Below are 20,469 nucleotides of genomic sequence, written 5' to 3' on the forward strand. Positions count from 1 at the left end.
TGACTTAGTCTGGTAGCACATGGCAAGGTTGTGGTACTATAGGACATCAGTGAAGTGCTACTTAGTAAATCGTAACCTATCTCTTTTTTCTACAGGTTGGTACTAAGAAGTGCCTTTCCTGACGTCTCTGCTGCTTGGAACCGCTTCTAGAGCAGTGTCTGCTTTTGCCTTGCTTGCTGCCAGCTAGACTGTGACGACAGCACATCCACCCTCCACCTCCTAGCCCAGACACCCCCATTTCTACTTATAATCAAGAGAAAAGCTCTAAGTATCTGGCATTGCCCTAGGCTGCTTTAGTTTTAAAAGAAAAGTTTGCTGAAAAAGTAAGATATCTTCTGCCAGGAAATCAAGGAGGAAAAAAAAAATCATTTTCTCGATTTTGCTCTAAACTGCTGCATCTGTCTATGCCAAACTAATCAATACCGATTGCACCACCAAACTCCATTGCAAATTCAGCTGCGAGGAGATTCCCTTTCAGACAACTTTGCTGAAAGCAGCTTGGAAAATCGGTGTCCAAGGGTCTGCCACGTTTTCATGCTTGCATTTTGGGCTCAAAATTGGCATTGGGAAGGGGTTACTGAGAGCACAAGGCTGATTCGAGGCCCTACTTTTAAACGGTCATCTACTTAAGATCCTAGTATTTCTCTAAAAACCAAAACCTCTTTGAATTAACAGTTTCATGCTGTGAATTTCTAGTGGGAGATCTTTTCCTTGATATTGACAACACAATTTTCCATGTACTTTTAAAGCAGGGAGTGGGGGAAAAGTATTTTGAAGGGGACGTTTTCAGCATCATTTTACAGTTTTATCAGTTCAGCTTTTTTTTGTTTTTGGTTGTTGCATTTTTTTTTTTTTGTGGGGGGGTTGGGTTTGTTGGTTTCACTGAAAATTTTAACTACCTGTAAAATCTAAACATGGCTGTTAGTGTCACACCAATTCGGGACACAAAATGGCTAACACTGGAAGTATGTAGAGAGTTCCAAAGGGGGACTTGCTCACGGCCAGACACGGAATGTAAATTTGCACATCCTTCGAAAAGCTGCCAAGTTGAAAATGGACGCGTAATCGCCTGCTTTGATTCATTGAAAGTGAGTAAATATTATATTATATTAAGGATATGCAATAACTGAATAAAGGGGTTATGGACATAGAGTTCACTGAGTTTGGAATTATGGGTTGCTTTGTTATTAGTTTAGTTATACGGTGTGTTCTTATTGCTGATGTTGGGGTGGGGGGTCTTTATTGAGAAGCAGTAGAACCAAGTCTGGCCAAACTTGTTTGTTATGAATAACTTTATCAGTCCTTTAATGCTATGATTTTTTTCTAGAGCAGAAAAGTGTCAGAATACGTTTTACTTAGTAATAGCAAAGTCAGTATCTGCCTGTAGGATAGTAAATGGAGATAACATGTCTGTTAACATATGCATGAATTCTATACGAGGCCATGGCAATAACTCAATGAAGATGAGTTGATTTTGCTTGTTTCTAACGGTGCTGCACTGTGGTAAAAGAATAGCAGATTTTAAGTCATCTAAACTTGGATCGATGTTTTATATTAACATTTTGACATGGATTTCATTTTGATTGTATGAGCATATTATTTTAAGGCTAGAAGTGCAATGCATTTTGTGGAAAATATAAGTAGAAGTAAGGTTCTGAACTGCTGCTACAGTACCCTGTCTGAGGCGTAAACTTTGTTGAATGTGAGTTTTATAAATAAGTAGAAGCTGTTAAGTACTATTATTAATTGGATTTTTTTTTTAGCTTCTAAAATTCTAATGTGAAGGAACTTAGTTTATGTTCTGTTAGATACTGATTATTTTCTTTTTATTTGTAATTGTCTCAGCTAGACGTATTAAGATAGCTTTTGTGGGCACCATGATACTAAAAGATTCACTTTAGCATATACTGACATACAAAAATGTCATTGGGTTTTTATTTCAGGTATCAAGTTTGAAAAGTGGGTCTTTTATACGATAGCATACATGTCTTTATTTTGACATGATGCAAGGTCAAGTCTAGAAATGTAAGATTGCTAGGTACACTACTTACTTGGTTTAATTCAATTGCATTTGAATACTAACATACCAGTATAATCACTCTGAACCTTTGAGACTGGGATCGCTGTCCTTTCTGCATATATAGAGAAATAGATCCATCTTGTGTTTTGCAAAACAAAAAGTAGTATAATAATAAATATAATAATAGTATAATAATAGTATAAAAGCTATAATAATAATACTTTTTAAAAATAACATAGGTGTGAGTTAACTGAAATAGTTAACTCCTAAGTGAACTCATAACTCACTCTGCAGATGTTATGAGTTAATTTGGGAGTTAACTATTGCAGTTAATTGCTTCTTGGTCCAGACTGAGGTGCTCACTTTGCTAAAGTTTTCTCCAAACACTGAAGGATAATGTCTTCACAGTAGGAGTTTAAAAAAAGGAGGTATCAACAACAACAAAGATACCTTATCATGTTAGATTATTCTTGATGTCATAGTCCTAAAGATCAGTAACCAAAAGGAATGCATGATAACTGGACCTTTTTCTTTCTTTTCTCTGAAGGCATCAACGAAGAGCACAGTGATTGTGCCTTTGTGAATGTGTATGCCTACATTCATGCTGACTGAATTTAGGTGTAATTAGAGACTGGGGCCCATAAAATGAGGGGCAAAGGGCTAATTACACTTGTCGGTAAACAGCTGGGTCCATAAGTAACCCCGTTTTGACCCAATTACTAAGTAAATCCAATTTTTAATCCTACAGACAGTTGATGGGGCACCCGTAGCTGCAAAATGAAGGACATTTAATTCGGCTGTGACATTGAGTGGTTTCACAGAAGTCTTGCCTCCACAGCAATTGGAAACATTGTAAAACATTAAAATTCAGTTGCTGTTTTTCCATCTCAAAATATTTTTTTAGTCGCTGCTCACTTGTGGCCACAGAAACAGTCCCTCTTTGAGTAAAGCAGCAGCATTGCTTAGTGACATGCTGTGCGGTTAACAAGATTCAACTGCCACATCAAGGACTTTTTTTTAATAACATAATTTGAAGATTTTTAAATTTACTTATGAAATGAACTCATTATTGCAGCTAATCAGTGCAAACTTCGTCCTTATTCTTTGTCTAAGAAAACTGCAATTCAATTTATAATCTTAAAACTTGGTAAAATTTGAGTTGAATAAGAGGAAAAACACAACAGTATTTATGGTGAAGCTTCATTCCCAGAACAATAGCTCCTTAAATGTGAGAGAAATAACTATGTTAAGAACTAATTAATTTTTTTTGAATATGTAGTTAAGTATATGTTTCAAAAAACATGTTTTTTTTAATAGATATATTTCTAACTAACACATGTGATTCTTAATATAGTCTTTAGAATCCTACCTTTTATAATATATAGTAGTCTTCCTGTGTTCTGTTTTGTGGCTAAAAGAGATCAAAAACATATTTTGAAACAGTTAAAGTAACTCTGTGACTCATGCTTGAAGTTCTGAAATTTGGGAGCATTATGAGCTTTCCATGCCAGTAACTGCTAGATCATTTGTATTGTCTCAGAGAGTAAACGGAAGAATTTAGAAAACTTGTAATATCCTGACTTCTTTAATAAAATGTGTTCTGTGTGTTGCTACAATCCATAGTCCAGCCTTTTCTGAGTTCTTGAGCCATGAGATGGAGGTAGCCCGTGTAATCTACTATTTTTAGCAAGTTAGGAAAGCAAACCAAATACTCTCTGAGAGGACCCTGTGAAATGGCTGTACCCTTCAGCTGTGCTGTTTCAGACTTTGGCCAGGCTCCCAGGTGACTTACGTTTATAGCAGACTTCTACTTAGAAGAGAATTCATTTCATTAAAAACAGAAGTCGCACAGTTCAGGAAAGCGTTTATGTAAAAGAAATCAATTGGCATATTACTAAAAGTAATAGGAAGAAAATTAGCTGATAGTATTTTAGTTGCATTTCGGTGATTTTGAAGTTTAAATAATGAATTCAGATTAAATTTACTACATGAAAACAGAATTCTGTATTACAGTAAATGTGTTGCTAAGTAAAATATAAGAATACATGACAATGAGGAATATATATATATATTAAGTATACTGAAAATAGAGTAACAATAAGAAAAAGCAAAAGTGGTAATAATGTGTACTAGTTTATAAATTAATATTTTAAGCACTTAATTTTTCTCAATTTTGCTTTTACACTTGTAGTCTTCATTTACAAATCTACGAGTATATTCGAATTGAGAATTAAATTGATTACAAACTATAGACTGTAGTATTTTAGCTACGTCAGAAATCCTGAACATTTGAAGAGGTACATTATTTTATGCTGGAGAGGATTTTTTTCGTATGGCTTGTGAAGGGAATAACAAAACACACACACACACACAAATTACAAGAAAAATATTAACATTGCAAGCTGCTATCAGAATATTATATATGAGAAATGATTATTAATAGTTAATGGCAAATTACCTATTTTTTTCAGTAATAATCTCAACTAAAATTTAGGTAGTCGATGGAAAGTAACGTCCAGAATGTATTCAATGTGATGCCAAATTATTTATTTAAAAAAAAAGCTTTCACCATGTGATCAACAGAAATAGACTATTGCTTTTTGATTCTTCTGTTTCAAATACCCATTCATTTTTCAGGTACTGGTGGTGGGAGGCTATAACCGTTATGTTTATTATCTATTTTCCAAAAATCTAGCAACACTCTTTTATCTTTGAAAACCGTAGTCTCTTGTTCTCTTATCAAATTAGGCAACTTTAAGATAATTAAGCGTTCCTTTCACTATGATACACGTTTGTGTATATAGATAGCACAGCTGGTCAGATTTATTATAGACACATCAGAGATCAGATTCCACTGCAAAGGGGTATAGAATCAAGGGCACTGAGTGAACACCTTTAAAATGTACCTGAAGACCTCGCAGAATATATGAAGTATAGACAGCAGCTATTAGAAGACCCAAATAAGTTAACATCCAGGTAAATGAACAACTAGAAGTCTCCAAGTCAGAAAGCCAAATCACGTCTCTGGATGGTCCCAGAGGAACAGGCTAGCATAACTGGACGTTAGAAAGTGGTCCTGAAGGTCTTTACTGTTCAATTTTAAAGGATCCTCCATTGTTAGCACAGTAAATCTTCAACGTAGCAGTTGCCTTTTGTGCTGCGCTTTTTATATCCCCAGTGTAGTCTTTTCATCCTGTCTTTTAAACTGATGTAACTGAGAATCTTGACAAAGTACCTTCATATTTCATACTAAACGTCCAATTTTCAATTACAACTTTCACCTAGTAGGCTCGTAATTGGAATAACTTTACCAAGAGTTTTCTTCTTCTTATTATTTTTTTTTAAATTAAAAAAATTTTTTTTACTAATGGCATCTCCTATGTGATATTAAAACTTTGACAGATTATTATATAGAGGTACACATTGTGTCCTTCAGTGACAGGCTGACACAGGACTTCCTTGTTTCCTCCTAATGACTTACGACATGAACTCATTGTAAGGACTAATTTATCTAGCAGTGTGGATCGTGTGAAAGTTCCAATGGTAATTCCCTAAGCAGAAACTTCACAACTTTGTAAAGAATTCCCTGTGAGTGTGCTGTGATGTCATCACCTGTGACATGAGCTTTCCTTTCATGAAATTCTTAGTAGCTGTGGCTTTCGTCATGTACCGCTTTATAGTCTTCTAGTCAGCAGTCTTTTAGAAAAATATCTTTTAAATGAGTACAGATTTTTAAACTTCTGGACACATTTCAAGCCATGTTTTGAATCATGCTACCTAAGGCACTAATTCTAGCACTAGTTAATTTGTTTCCTTCTATAAGATTTTGGTACACTGCATCTCTTTTTATTTTTCCCATTCAGCCTTGCTTCCACTTGTGCGTGTGACCGACTAAAAACCATTCAAACCTAAAGCAATGTGGCACATAGAATTGAGTTCAAACTTGAATTGTAACTCAGACTTCTAAACGTACGCAAAAATCTGATTCCACGAATAGCCTCCAAACAATTCCATGTGCAAAGCTGTTACTCACTCGAAAGTGTCCATGCGGCATGGGGTCAGTTTTCTCTTCAGGGAGTGTGTAACATACGCCCAGTTCACGCGAAAGGTGAGAAATTGAATGTTTCCTAAACCCAACACAGACACCTAGGGACCTCGTTTGGGAAGCTTGTCCTGTCATTTTCCTTGCCAAGGATAAGTAGAGGCTTTTAGCTACCAACGTCGCTAATCCATTAACCTTTCATGCTGAGCAGTGTCTCGGCCTTCCCACAGACTTAGAATTTTCTTACAAAGAGATCCTACTGAGGAAACTTTCAGGGTTTCTTTTTCTTTCTTTTTCTTTTTTAAACTTTAGCAGGAACATAGTCCATGCTTTAGATAGGGGAGTGATTTTCTATGTTACCAGGCCAAAAATTATGACAGTCAGTGGAAGTGGATAACGAAACAGCACCGGTGATAGTTGTGAATATGCAGAAACTTCAGTCAAAGCAACTGGCAAGGCTTGTTAGAAATATGTAGTTGTTTGAAGTATAATAGATTATTAGAATAGTGATTTCTCTGTGAATTTCACTGTGAACAATGGTAATTCTAGTGAGGGCTTTATTCTAATATTGATTTATAGTAAACAACTGCAGAGTTTTTATCTAATACTATATTTCTTATAGAAATAACATCAAATGCGCATCACCTACAGTATTATTCATACTCTCTTGGCACATTTTTGAAAGATGTTCACTTTGAGATAAAGTTTGATTTGTTAGAGATAAAAATTTCTATATTATGTCTTGAAAACTACTGGTAGTTATAACCCTTTATATATTATAATTTGATTGAAAGGCTGTCATCTCCTGCATACCTTTTGGCCTTCGCCATCTCTGACCTCTTCTTCTTGTGTTTTATCTCTGAGTTCTTTCCAGCTTCCTAATTGTCCAGCTTCCTAACTGTTGCTTATTTTACTCTGGAGTCATGTAGAAATGATTGGGACATTTTGTATTTAAGGAATTACATTCATCATTGAGTAACAAAGACAGCTTCCCTTCCTAGCATGCGGCATAAAAAAATTAAGGGTTTATATTTCAGTCACTTGTCCAGGCCTATGTGATTCCACAGCCGTTAGAAAACCCCTATTTCCTGAGGATCGCATGGCTTTCAACTTTAGGATTATTTCAAAATTATTTCAAAATTATTGCAAGATGGCCAGACATCATATCTACAATTCCAGGGGACGGGAAGGGGTAGGGGCAAAAGAGACCACAGCCCAGCCCACTTCGGCTCCTTTTAATAAAAGTCCTTTAAGCTTCACCCAGTGATTATCCATAGTCTCTCATTGGCTGCTTTTGGCAGCAAGGAAAGCTGGGAACTGTAGTCTTTAAACTGTTGCTTGGATTAAAATCAGGCCCCTGATCGGTAAAGTAGAAGACGACAGTGAATTTTCAGGAGGGTAGTCCGCCCCCCCAGAAAACTTCCAGAATGAAGTAACTTTCCCTGAAAAACACCTGGGTATGGGAGTAGTTGAGGGGAGACCACTGTTGAAGAGAAACTTATATCTTCTTATCTTGGCAAACCTGACATCACTTCTGATCTTGTTAACTAGAGTTGTCTTTTTTTTCTTTCAAATTATGATATGTTTAGTCAATAAAATCTGGCATATCACAAATGGATTGATTTTTACTTTTATAGAAAAAGAAAATTGCTTCATTTTTATATTTTTCTTATTGCCAGTGCATATTTATATACAGTTACATATTTATAACTGGAATATAACAGGAATGCATGTCGTAAAAACAGGTCTCAAATGATTTCATTTGATACAAGAATCTATAGTTACTCTGATAGGTATGTCTGCTTCTTCCACAAATGTACTTATTTTTTATTTATTCTGTATGAAGTAAAATGAAATGAGTTAATATTTATTGAAAATTACTGTATGCTTGTCAGTATTTTCTTATTACTATTTTTTGATAGTATTTAGTCCTAAAAAAAAACCTCTTTGAGAGCGTTACCTATATTTCACAGATGGTACAGAGAAGTTAGGTGAAAAGCACAGGGTCACTCAGCCAGTAACATGTGAACTCCAAACCTGGTAAGCTGATTTCACAGCCTGCACTTCTAACTACTTTCCTATAAAACATTGCTTCTTAATTTACACATCCACATCCTAAAGATTCAACAGTGCTTACGAATAAAAATGAATATGGCAAATTTGCGGCACAGGACCTACAACAGTAAATACTCAAAAGTAATTATATTTTTATTCAATATACGAATCAGCAAGTGAACACAAAATAGCAGCAAGTACACTGCCATCAATCGTCAAAGATTATATATCTGGTCTAAATATACAGCCAAATAGTAAAAAGGTTATAAATTAATCATCTTAAGTAATCACTTTATAAGCTATATAAATGCCTCCCAATGTGTATATATAAAAAGGCATATTCCAAAGTTTTAATTGTTTAGAAAGCATTTTCCTGCAGAAGCAATGTGGTTAAGTCATCAGGCCAACCCTGGGAAGCCAAAGTAACGCATAGGATGCTTGAGTTATAGTCCCGTACAAATAGTACCCTGGAAACTCTGGTGATTAATTAATCCCAGGAGGCTCCACAGACGCATTATGAGGAACATCTTATCATAAATCTTAAGTACCACTAACGTCACAGACCCCAACTGCTGTTGTCCAACTGTTTCTATGGAAAAGTTCAAGTTTCAGTTTGGGGCTCCAGAAATTCACCTTGTCCTAGTGCAAAGGAAATGGTCCTCCCCAAACTCTTGGGACACTTTCTGCAAGCCAGTGTAAGAGCTTTCCCCAGCTCCAAGTATGGGCTGCTTCTGTTCCTGTTGCCTTTCAACAGGGCAGTGGCTCAGAATTAATAGGGACTAAACACAGGGTAGGGGGTGAGCGGGTGCAGTTCAAAGCTTTCCCAGAGTGGGAAGACTTCTTTGTCAATATGCCTGCCAAGCAACCTTTCTTTTCTTGCTGAGGACGCAACCTGCTTCCTTTTTGAGTGTGTAGCTTGTTGGTCCTAAGTCTGGCCCACTGTGGAACTTAATATAAGTGAACAGTCTTTCCGCATTCTCTTTCCTTTCTGAAATTTTCAAGTGTAGCTGTTGTTTTGATACTGTTGCTTTCTAATTAATAGTAGCAATGGGGAAATAGGTGGATAGTGAAAATAATGAACTAAAAAAAAAAATTGCTTTTTCTGGCCATTTTATCACAGGATGTATGTAATCAAGGGATCAGCAATAAAGAACCAGATGTGAGAAGAAGGATGTTTAAGAGGTGATAGGAGATGGGAATTCCACAATTCAGAGTATAACTTAAACACTTCCTATGTCTAACTTGGAGAAGGCAGATATTAAAATGCAGTCCTCAGGGGCTAATTACTAATAGGGAGAGCCGTGTGTTAGGTGATGGGGTAGAGTTCGGAGAGGGAACTTCTTAGCAGCAGTTGGAGGGTCAGTGGAAGAGGAGCTTAAGGATGAGAGAGAAATGTCTCTGGTGGTTTATCTTTCCTTTTCCCCCTCCCTTCCCTCTCACAACTACTAATTCTGAGATCACAAGTGGGAAGAGAAGAACTAAAGGGAATCCCCAATAAGAGAGTTCCCATAGTCACAAGCCACCAGATTGGGGCAGCTGTCATTGGATCATCATTAGTTTGTTGGAAACCACCTATATTTTAACTGTAGGTCCTAGTTTCAGGTTCCGGGACATACTTTTGAAGCTGTTTTGACTTAACAATATTTATGCATATTTTAATTTTTGTTAATGTTAGGTTGAGACTCACCAACTATTGAGATCCAACACCCTGTGTTCTCAAGACGTCATATAGCACCAGGTATCTAAAGTTAGAATTTATCTCTTTGCATAAAATTCAGACTCAGTGTATAAACTTCTAGATTTCAGAATCACTTACATTAATACTGAAGTCCAGGCTCTTCTCAAATAAGGCAGGAAGCATCTGTGTTAATAGTTGACAATAAATTACACAAAGCAAAACAAGGAAAATTAAGGTTAGAAAAGTTGGGACGCTTTTCTCCCATTTTCAATTTTCTGCACAAGCATGGACATAATCAGTGTTTAGGATCTGCTTGTGAGGGATAAATTACATCTGTAATTCATTCTTTCCCATGGTACTGCATTCAGACGATAATTTGCTTTCAGATATCTTTGCTCATCTCATATTCTAAAATCGTTCATAGACTGAAAATAAGTCTAGTAACATCTCCCAACCCCAGGAAGCCTTTATCACTAAACAGTGTTAGTTTACCAAATGAGCCAAATTAAAAAATAAAAGGTTTTAGGGAAAAACAGAGCCAAATTTATCATGCCCGAAATAAGATTCCTCTTTGGTAGATGACATTGCTGCTCATAAAATAATTCTCCTTTAAGGGAAGCAACCATAAAATGAACCATGAATGAAGAAATAAGTAAAGAATTCATTATTTATATAAAAAGGCCTGTTAAGAAAGATCTGTATTCTGAATGACCTGTACTTCTTCACATTATCTCACATCTTTTCATGGCTAAGTGGAAACTAATGAAATCTAAATCTAGCCATGAGAAAAGATTATCATCATGATTTTATTTATTGAACTTTTTTTTCACTATTATGAACTTTTTACTCCCAGACACTGTATTCCATGAATCATAGTAGAGTTATAAATTGAAAACAAATGTCCACATAAGAAAACCCAATACATTAAAACAAAAACAAAAATGAAACTCAAACGCAGATGAACTGAAGAATCATTATTCACACCAAAAAAGAGTCATTTACGTTGTAGGTTTTTACATGTTGGAATCAATTTAAGTGATTGCCCCAAAGCCTTTAAATTATGATTAACGTACAGTAGCTTGACGTGTAACATATATATAATGGGTGAAGTATGCATAGTGAGAAATGTAAAATTATTTGGTTGTTTTTTTTTAGAGTCTTTATTAGCTACTTTTGTCTTCTGTATTTCCCGTTAAGGATAAATAATACTAGAGGAGAGCTTTTCACCAGAAACAGGTACTTTTATACTGAAGGTTTAAGAATGTGAAGAAATTACCAACCAAAATATACAGAGGGTTCCAAAAAAATGTATACACATTTTAAAAAAGTTAAACTGTATTAAAAATTGTAATACTCAATATATACTGATAACAAAAGATGAATACAAGTTATGTTTGACTTCTGCAATTACAAGAGGTGTTCAAAGTGGTTACCATCAGCGTCCAAAAACTTCTGATTACGGTGAACTACTGCTTGAGCAGTGTTGACCAAAGCGTCCATTTGTGAACATTTTTTTGTCACCCCCGGTGTGCCACTTCACATCTCAGTTAAAGGAAAATACTCCATTCTTCCTCCCCTTTTCATCACTTATTACCTGCTGTTTACCAGATACTGTGATAGGCAGTCCTGCTGCAGGGTGAATAACACACAGAACCCCTGCCCTTTGGGTATTGATGGACTAGTGGTTACTATAAGCTGTCAAGCTTCTGAGAAGTATAATTAAGATTATAATGATCATAGAATAATACAACATAGTTTTAACCCTTCTGTTCTTTAATTTTATAATATCTCAGTAGAGCACAAATTCGCCCATGTAAAACCCAGATAGGCTTTAAATGTCCTCATATATGTCTGAGAGGTTTGTTTTGAAAAACATTGGAATCAATCATGTAGTCAGTACAGGAGGAGCAGATGAATTTGAGCTCTCGTTATGTGTGCGGTAAGAGAAACTGGGTGGTTGTGTTAGTCAGAATAGGCTAACCACTAATTTTGACATGGTAAGAGATTTATACCAGACCCATTATCATGTTCCATAATTTAGCAAGTCTGAATCAGATTGATTTGTTAGGTAACACCTGTAGAAGTGGTTAATTTTCCTCCGCTGATTGGATCAGCATCTATTGATTATATAAAATGAAGAGGCTCAGAATGATTAACTAGTGTGTACAAGGTCACACAGCCAGGAAGTAGTTGAACTGGGATTCATTACAGGCAGCCTATCTTCAGAGCCTATGATTTCACTCTTCACTCTCAGTTTAACTTGTGGAAGGTAGCAGTATTATGAAGCACTATGCAGTGATCTTAGGCACACAGAAACACAGTGTTAATAATTATTAGTGAGTCTACCTAGGAGAGCACTGGACATACTTTGGCAAGTATTTGTTGAGTCACTGTAAATGCCTGAGTTTAAGATGGCTGTCATTTTAAAAACATGCCAATTTAAACTTTTTTCTTAATTCAGAAAACCATCCCTGAATAATAATTATTTTTTTTGACATTTAATATGGGAAATATACACTGCATTTTTAACTAGAATTCTGATGTAGAGGTTCTAAACCTTAGGTCAAGAAGGATTTTAAAAGTCATGCAAACAAAAACTCATAGGCACATACTCGCAGACAGCAGTTGAGTGGTTACTAGAGGGTAAGAGGGGATGAGGGTGAAAGGGGTCAAACATATGGTGATAGAAGGAAATTTCAGTTTGGGTGATGAACACACAATGCAATATATGGATGGTTTATTATAGAATTGTACACTTGAAACCTATGTAATTGTACTAACTTAACCAATGTCACTCTAATTTAATAAAAATTTAATTAAAAAAAAAAAAAAAAGACTACATCCTTTAAAAAAAGAAAAAAAAGTCACACCACACTGGAAACTGTAAATCTGAATAGGCTATTCTCGGAAAAAAAACAAATGAGAGTTTCAGGATTCCAGGACAAAGCTTGGAAGTGAAGTAAAGGGCACCAGATAAGGAGGTTTTCATTTCTTAAATATCCTTTTTTTTGTACAAAATAGAATATCCTTTCTTATTCAAGGAAGTAGTATAATTGATGTTTTTCTAATGCATAGAGCCATGAGACATTATTTTGTAAGAGCTTGAGACTTTGTTCTTTTTATTTCGTGAATTTTACTGGGTATTTATAATAATATTGGAAGCAAACAGGAATATGCCTAAAAATCTTTGTAAATTATACTACATGAAATTAAATCTCGATGAAACTATTCACCTCCCTCTTTGACAGTCATTCATATTATGTCTTCCTATCAGATATCACACTTATGTGTTTATGACAACTATTAATACTATATTTTAACATTTAGCTAGGAATAAATCTTTAGAAGTTAATTTTAATTCTTTGTATATTTGTTTAGTGTTCACTATATTAATAATGTTGAAATATTTAGGTCCAGTAAAAGGACATTTTTTCACATGAATAATTTTAGTGATGTATTTTCAAGTATCTCACATCATTCTTTTTAAGACTTTTATATTACGTATAATTGAAATAAATATGACTGTAAATATAAGAATCACTGATTACATTTTGGTCATGATATGGCAAAAAGTGCATGTCTGCTCTCAGAAAAAACATGAATTTAGAATTGTAAATTCCTGGGCTTACTGGGTATTTAGTAAATATTAGTTTAAATTGTAATCCTGGACTATTAAGAGATGTTTTTCAAATATTAGGGTTCATTGTATGATTTAAAATGCTTCTCACAGAGCAATTCATTTGGATGAATAATAGCTTGGACAAAAGGAAAAGAAAACCTTTAACATCAATAGCTAGTGTTACAAAGATCCTTTCCTTAAGTGGTTAGAAACTCAATGCCTTTTGAAAGGCATTTTCTTGAAGTAGGAGTATATCAGTTTAGTCAAGTAGCCAGTTAGAAATATTTTTTAACAAAATTGATTGCCTTTGGTATATAAATTCAGACTCTGTTTATAAGTCAAACTTACATTATGTGCAGAACCAAATTGATTACAGGGAAAACGAAGCAGTCTTCCTTGTCCTTTGATTTAACTTCTTTGGACATTTTCTTCATTAGTTTGCTTTAGTTTTAGTTTTTTTGGAAGGGGTATTATTCTCTGAGTGTATCGGTTGGCCTCTGCACTCTTCTCCGTGGGAAGACATTTGCAGTAAATATTACATTTTAGCAAATAAAAGTGTCAGGAATAATGAGAATGTGGCCCTTGGCGGTTTTCACTTTGTCCCAATACTGCCCTGACATTTTTAGTCAAAGTAGGATCTTCAGAATAATTGCAAAAAGCCATATGCAAAAATGTGTAAGTAAACCACTTCTTTATGGCAAAGAATTAAGACCTGGTTAAGTGCCCACATCATGAATTCAGCTGGATCTGTGTTTGATTCTATCAGTCACTTGCTGGTAATTTTGTGCCAGTTACTATACCTCCCCGAGTCTCAGTCTCCTCCTCTCTAGTGTGAGAGGAATAATACTGCTTTGCAGGTTTGTGAGGGTTCAGTGAGATCAGTTATATAATAGCGGTCCCTTCATGCAGTGTCTCACTCTGTGTCAACACTGCGGGAACGGTAGCAGCTAGTGTTCTTGCCTGAATGCTGGAATTCAGTCTGAGTTATCTCTCCCCTTACAAGAAGAACTTTACCTTATGCCAGAATAAATGTCATGTCCATTTGAAGACTGTGCTGCAGGTATCTATGTGTGACTTCATTAAAAACAATTAAAGATGACTTTTACCTGGAATGTGTATAAATGTGCATTATCACCTACCAGCTTATTTGCTTACCTGTTACCAAGGGAAAATACCCCTTAACCTCTTAATGTGTGTACCACTTGACTTGAAGCTCATTGGGGGTAGTACTAATACAAGAATTCTGGATTTATGCCATTGTCTGTACCTTATAAATACAGTTATCCACGAATGAAAAAGTGATTGTTACCACCTGTTCCAACTTGAATTTCATTTAAAACGCATGCCTCTTTATAGCTCTATGCTGGTCTAAAATAATTCACATGTGATGTGTCAACTACTGTATTATTACATAACACTAAATATAAATATATTATTTATATAAATGTCTTGCGAAAAGACTCACCTAACACTTTTTTTCAAAAATACAATTGACATTTATTCAGTAAAGTGCCTGCACAGGGTAGAAGGTTTGTCATGCAGGGAGGCCCTCGGGGTCTCTGCTCCCGCTCCCCATACAAGAACGCAGGATATGGTGAGGCCAAAAAGGAACACCCACGGAGCCATAGGTAGGGGAGCCATACCACTATATTCTCTCTGGCGGCACTATACTCTCAATGGAGGCTGGATCCACACTGTCTGCAAACCGTCATCCACGCTTGCCAGCCCAGCCGCCATCTTCTTGCTAGCCCCCATTCTTCCTCTCTTTGCTAGCACAGCCACAGCAGTTATATTAGTGGCCAATGGCTCACTGGTTACAGCTGACGGCCAACTAGCCACAGCTGATGGCCATGCAATCACAGTTGATGGCCATTTACTACCTGAGCCAGCACCTGTCTACGTGAGGCCGAGAGCCTGGAAACTACTTTCTGGGGCTCTGCCCCCACAAGGTTATATGTTAAAGCTCGTTTTTTCATGGCTGGCCCTATTCCGACTTTGTTCTTTTTATACCTATGCAAACTTACTTGGTAAAATATCTACCACTTCCTCCAAGTTGTGATGAAGCATCCAAGTCCATGATATTCTATGTATCACTCCCTCCCCCACCCTCCGTCACTGTTACTCAGAATTGATAGGGATCCAATTCGAGCCCAATAAAGAGATCTCTTTTGCTCTAAGGTATTTACAGGTGTGGGCCTCATTCACAAGTGTTAGACCTTAGACTTTGGTTGGACATCAGAGAGAATATACTTTTTTCAACACATGGGGGAAAATACCCGATCCCTGATTTTATTGGTCCTTCAGGAATAAGGTAGCCTAGTGATTTCTGTGGCCTGCAGTTGTCTGTCTGTGGGGACAGAGCCCCAGAAAGCAGTTTCCAGGCTCTCAGCTTCACATAGAAAGGTGCTGGCTCAGGTAGTAAATGGCCATCAACTGTGATTGGATGGCCATCAGCTGTGGCTAGTTGGCCATCAGCTGTAACCAGTGAGCCCTTGGCCACTAATATAACTGCCGTGGCTATGCTAGCAAAAAAAATGGTGCTAGCAAGAAGATGGTGGCTGAGCTAACAAGAGTGGATTGTAGAGAGGCGGATGCCGCCAGAGAGAATATAGTGGTATGACTCCCCTACTTATGGCTCCGTGGGTGTTCCTTTTTGGCCTCACCATATCCTGTGTTCTTGTGTGGGGAGCGGGAGCTGAAACCCCGCAGGCCGCCCCGCACGACAATGTCAATGTGGTTATGTTCTAATTTCGAATATGAGTTGTGCATTTCCTGTTTGATTTACTGAGCCTTGCCACTGCCTTCTTGTGAGGACTATTGATTATTACCCTTTCCATTCTGCTGTGCATTGATTTAGTATGTGACAATGAGTTAATTGTATTACTTGATGTTGAAGGAGGATCAAATATGTGTTCTAAGGAGGTGCTTATAGCCTGTTTAATTGAGTTGGCTCTTTAGGCTTTCAACATGTTGAGAAACAATTAGGAGAGCATACATGAGGAGCTCTGAGGGTAGGGAACATAATATTTGTTTTCAGAATTTTGGAAGATGCCAAAAATTGTGTGCCCTAATGCCTTCCTGGATTTAAATGGTCGATTGACATTTAGTTAGCAGATGTGTAAAACTTGGGATTTCTGCCCCCATATTTTTTCTTTTAAAAATCAAAGTAGGTAGCGCCTTTAAATACTTTTTTTTTTTTTGAGAAAAATTCACTTATCTTTAAGAATATTTTCCTAAAGAAACTACCTGTTTTTGGATGTACGTAGAAATAACAAGTAGGTGTATATGTGTCTGTGGGTGCTCAGGTATTGGCATTGCAGACGTAGAAAATTAAACTGAATGATTCACTTAGGAATCAAGTGAGTTCTTTTCTATCTACTACTGTTTTGTTTCCTGTTTCAGAGTTAAAATTGTTTTTCATGTAAATTATAACATTTGCGGTAAGACTGATAGTTGCTTATTCTCTTTGACATTGTTTGAATTTTCTAAACTTTAGACAATTCATACTTAATGTAAAAAAATTGACCTTCAGGATGAGATCATGGTACCATGTTCCTCTAATGAATGTTACCTTTTGTTTTAGCAGTTCAGTTGGCTCTAAGCCATGGAAAAGTTTTTATTTCCCATCAGCTCCAAGGTGGGAGCCAAACCAAAGTTAAAGAAATATTTTCCAGCAGACAAGTTTCTACAGATAATATCAACAGTCAGAGCATGCACTCGTGTTTTCTCTCTCTCTCTCTCTCTCTCTCTCTCTCTCTCTCTCTCTCTCTCTCACACACACACACACACACACACACACACTTATGGAAATACTAGAGCAGGAAAAAATATTGAAATACTGGTAATGAAAGTAGCTTTCATGTTAATAAATGTGCTCCTATGAATCCTTCCTAGTCACATTATGGCCTCAAAGTTTGCTTACTTTTTCAAAACATATTTGCTTCAGGATGATTGAAGGAAGACCACTCCTTCCCTATGTTAATACCATCCAGGGCTTGGCCACCTCTGGTTTATTTGGCTAGCATTTGATTTTTGAAGAATGAGGGAACATAAATAATTATGACGGGCTTTTTTGAAATGCCTGTTAAAACCCTGGCCTCAAAAGACCTGCGAGTTCAGAAATATAACAGTAGAAATGTGAAGGCTCAGCATTGAAAGGAGAGCGTATAAGAGGTGGTGCTGGTTGAACCACTTTGCCACAAATACTTACCCCAACCCTTTCCCTTGCTGAGTGATCATCCAGCCTAACAGCAGGATCCGCTTGATGACATGTGAGTCAGCAGCTTACGTGGCATGCCCACTGTGTGCCAAACGGCATTTCAGGTACTTTTCCAGGCTTCCTGCACAAAGCAAGAGAGACTGAGATGTGTGCTTTCCCCTGTTACTTGCCCCACTACCTAAACCTGACGGTTGGAATCTCTAAACCAAGAGACATGGCCAGATATATTTTTAAAAAGCTATATGCTCCTGGGTGGCAACCACTCTTTTATTATTGCTGAGAAATTCAAGGGAACATAGGATTTTTGCCATTACTTCTCAATATATAGGAGATGTATTTTTCTCCTAAGCATAAAACCATCTGGAAATCTTCACATCCTCCAGACTCTCCTATGAGCTGGCTTTGCTTTCTGAATTGCACTGTGGATACATTTTGAAACATGATGTAAAAAAACGAAGTAACCTTCTCACCTACTTAGTAATTTCTTATTCATAGTTAGAAGATAGAGTCATTCTGTTTCATTAACGGCCCCATTAGTTTTCAGATTCAAAAATAATTGTTTCTCTCTAAATAACATTCCCCATGACTTCTGTCCTTTAAAAAAATGCTACTTGATGTGTATTGATTGTAATTAGCAACTTTCCCTTTACTGTGTATCTTCCATTTTGCTATATCTGCTTTCTTAATTATAATAAAATGGCCAGTTGGTAAAAGAATAAGTGTGCTAGTTTTAAAAGATTCTTACAATGTGTACCAACAAATGGGGAGTTGCAATGACGACCTAGTTAAACTCACAACTGTTTTATTTTTGTAAGGAATTTCAAATTTTTTACATAATTTACTTTTATTTTATTATCTCCAGATAACTCCAAATGGAGTACTCTCCAAATAACTCAAGAGCTTTTTGAATTTCTAATTGATCCTTATTTGTAGCACTGAAGTTAAGAAAGATGATAGAGTCTATTATAATTAAGGGCCTTACTTTGTTTATTTGATCTTTTTTTTAAGTGCAATGAATTTAAATGTATAAAACTTCATGTAAAAGGGGTGGTCCTCAGGTGTAGCAAATGAATAGACTAGCCTGTGTAGATATAGTTTTATAAACTATCAACACAATAAAGTGGTCCTAAAACTCCCAATGCTGTTACTTTAGAACTTGATGCATAAATTGTATGTGTTGTTCTAGGAAACAGGGAAAATTGATGGTCAGCCTTAGCCTGTAGTGTATTTTGACAGCATGAATGAGTCAAACAAGCAATTTTCCAGACTGTTTAATAGTACAAAGGAAAGGGCTTCTAAGGAAGTCGTTCTTATGACTAGCTGAAAAATATTTTTCTTAGTAACTGTTCTAGAGAAAAACAAGTCACCATTGGAAGAAAAAATGAAATCTCAAGTATACATGCATCCTATGAGTGATTTGATCACTAAAATGTTTGTGACAAAACTCCTTAAAAGGAGACTGCTTTACTATGTTTACAATTATTTAATGAATGCTGTCTTCAACCTCACCAAGAAATTATGTAACACCATTACACTTCAACCGCCATGGTAGAACTTTGGCCATCCTATTTCTTGAACTGTGTTTTGTTTTTTTCCCCCCTCCAGTAGCACAAATAAAATAGATCATCATAAACTTAAAGATAACATGCTTTAGGTTTATAAAATTACCGCAGATTTATTTCACTGTGCAGTTCTAAACAGCATTTGAATGAAAATAGGACTTGATCAATGGAAAATCATTTGTTTATGAGTTTACAGATCCTATTCTAGGTGGCTTGAAAAAGATTCATTGCAACTCTTCTTCACCCAGTGACATAATACTCAGTGTGAGCTTGATGGATTCCAACCTCTGGGTTCATCATTACTGCATAGATCTTTGTAAGGACAGGCTGCAAATCTTGTTTCTAAGCTATGACTAGCTATTATGTCAATTGGAAGAACAGAAATAAAAGTTAAAAAAAAAATTCAAAAAAGGACACTTTCCAGTCATTCAGATTGCAGCTCGCTTTCAAATTGTAATTTCCTGGCTATTTAAGTACCCTTAATTATTATGATTTTTCAATACCAGGTTAATATTTAAACTTTGGATTATAACCTGCTAACCTTATTTTTATTTGCACTATTGGAATTATCTCTAACATTTTTGAAGTGATATAAAAGAAAATCGCCATTCAGCTGTGATTCCACTTAGGTTACGTTTTTACCAGAGTAGCTGTTATAGCCGCAAACCACTGAGTGGCCAAGCCTCCACTACAGTTAAAGCTTTATAAAAAAATTTAAGAATGAAAACTTCAGGTGCTAGGTTTTTCCATGAAAAACCTGATTTTGTTCTTGCCTAAATCTAAGATTTATTTATTCTTTGCATTTTAAGGATTGTTCATGTACTGCTCATGGGTTTTGCCTGATATTTGGAGACAATTCATTTTCTTTATCACTTTCAACAAGGAACTCCAGTGATCCATAGAATCTGGAGATTGCAGTTAGAGGAGTCTTCAGAAATAATGTCATGAAATCCATTCGTTTTACAGATTAGGGAGCCAAGGAATCACCTAGTTAAGGTTCGGGTTGATACTTATAAAGATCCTGAGATCACCAGGCTCTCTTAAATATGACTAGTCTGTTGGTTGTAGCAAAAACTGGAATTTATTGTCTTCAAATTCATGAAAATGGCATCACTGACGTACCTGGTTGATGAAAACTGCTATTAAGGTCTAGTCACTCCTGTTTTTTGCTAATGAGCTGAATAACAAATTTCTTGACTATTTTGATTCATTGATTACTGGCAGCATTAAAGGTTTACAGTGTTTTGCTATTTAAAAGCAGACGCTCAAAAAAG

The 20,469-nt window shown here is 36.1% G+C and overlaps 1 protein-coding gene across 28 annotated transcripts in view; it reads left to right on the plus strand.

Annotated features, from left to right (window-relative positions):
• The window catches only part of MBNL1 (muscleblind like splicing regulator 1), a 194,751-nt gene that overhangs the window by 51,612 nt on the left and 122,670 nt on the right, over positions 1 to 20,469 (plus strand). For 21 of the 28 annotated variants that reach the window (XR_012494390.1, XR_012494394.1, XM_019731998.2 and 18 more), the window contains exon 2: positions 96 to 1,088. The exons of 6 other annotated variants lie outside the window; for them this stretch is intronic. Coding sequence is in view for 19 of the 22 variants with exons in the window: in XM_019731998.2 (XP_019587557.1) it covers positions 915 to 1,088 (174 nt within the window). In the remaining 3 variants the exon portion in view is untranslated. Of the gene's footprint in view, positions 1 to 95; positions 1,089 to 20,469 lie in introns of those variants that run through there. One more of the 28 variants, XM_019732014.2, reaches the window with a different exon arrangement.

The sequence above is a fragment of the Rhinolophus sinicus genome, linkage group LG01 (genome assembly GCF_036562045.2).
Source record: "Rhinolophus sinicus isolate RSC01 linkage group LG01, ASM3656204v1, whole genome shotgun sequence".
Taxonomy (NCBI): Eukaryota; Metazoa; Chordata; class Mammalia; order Chiroptera; family Rhinolophidae; genus Rhinolophus; species Rhinolophus sinicus.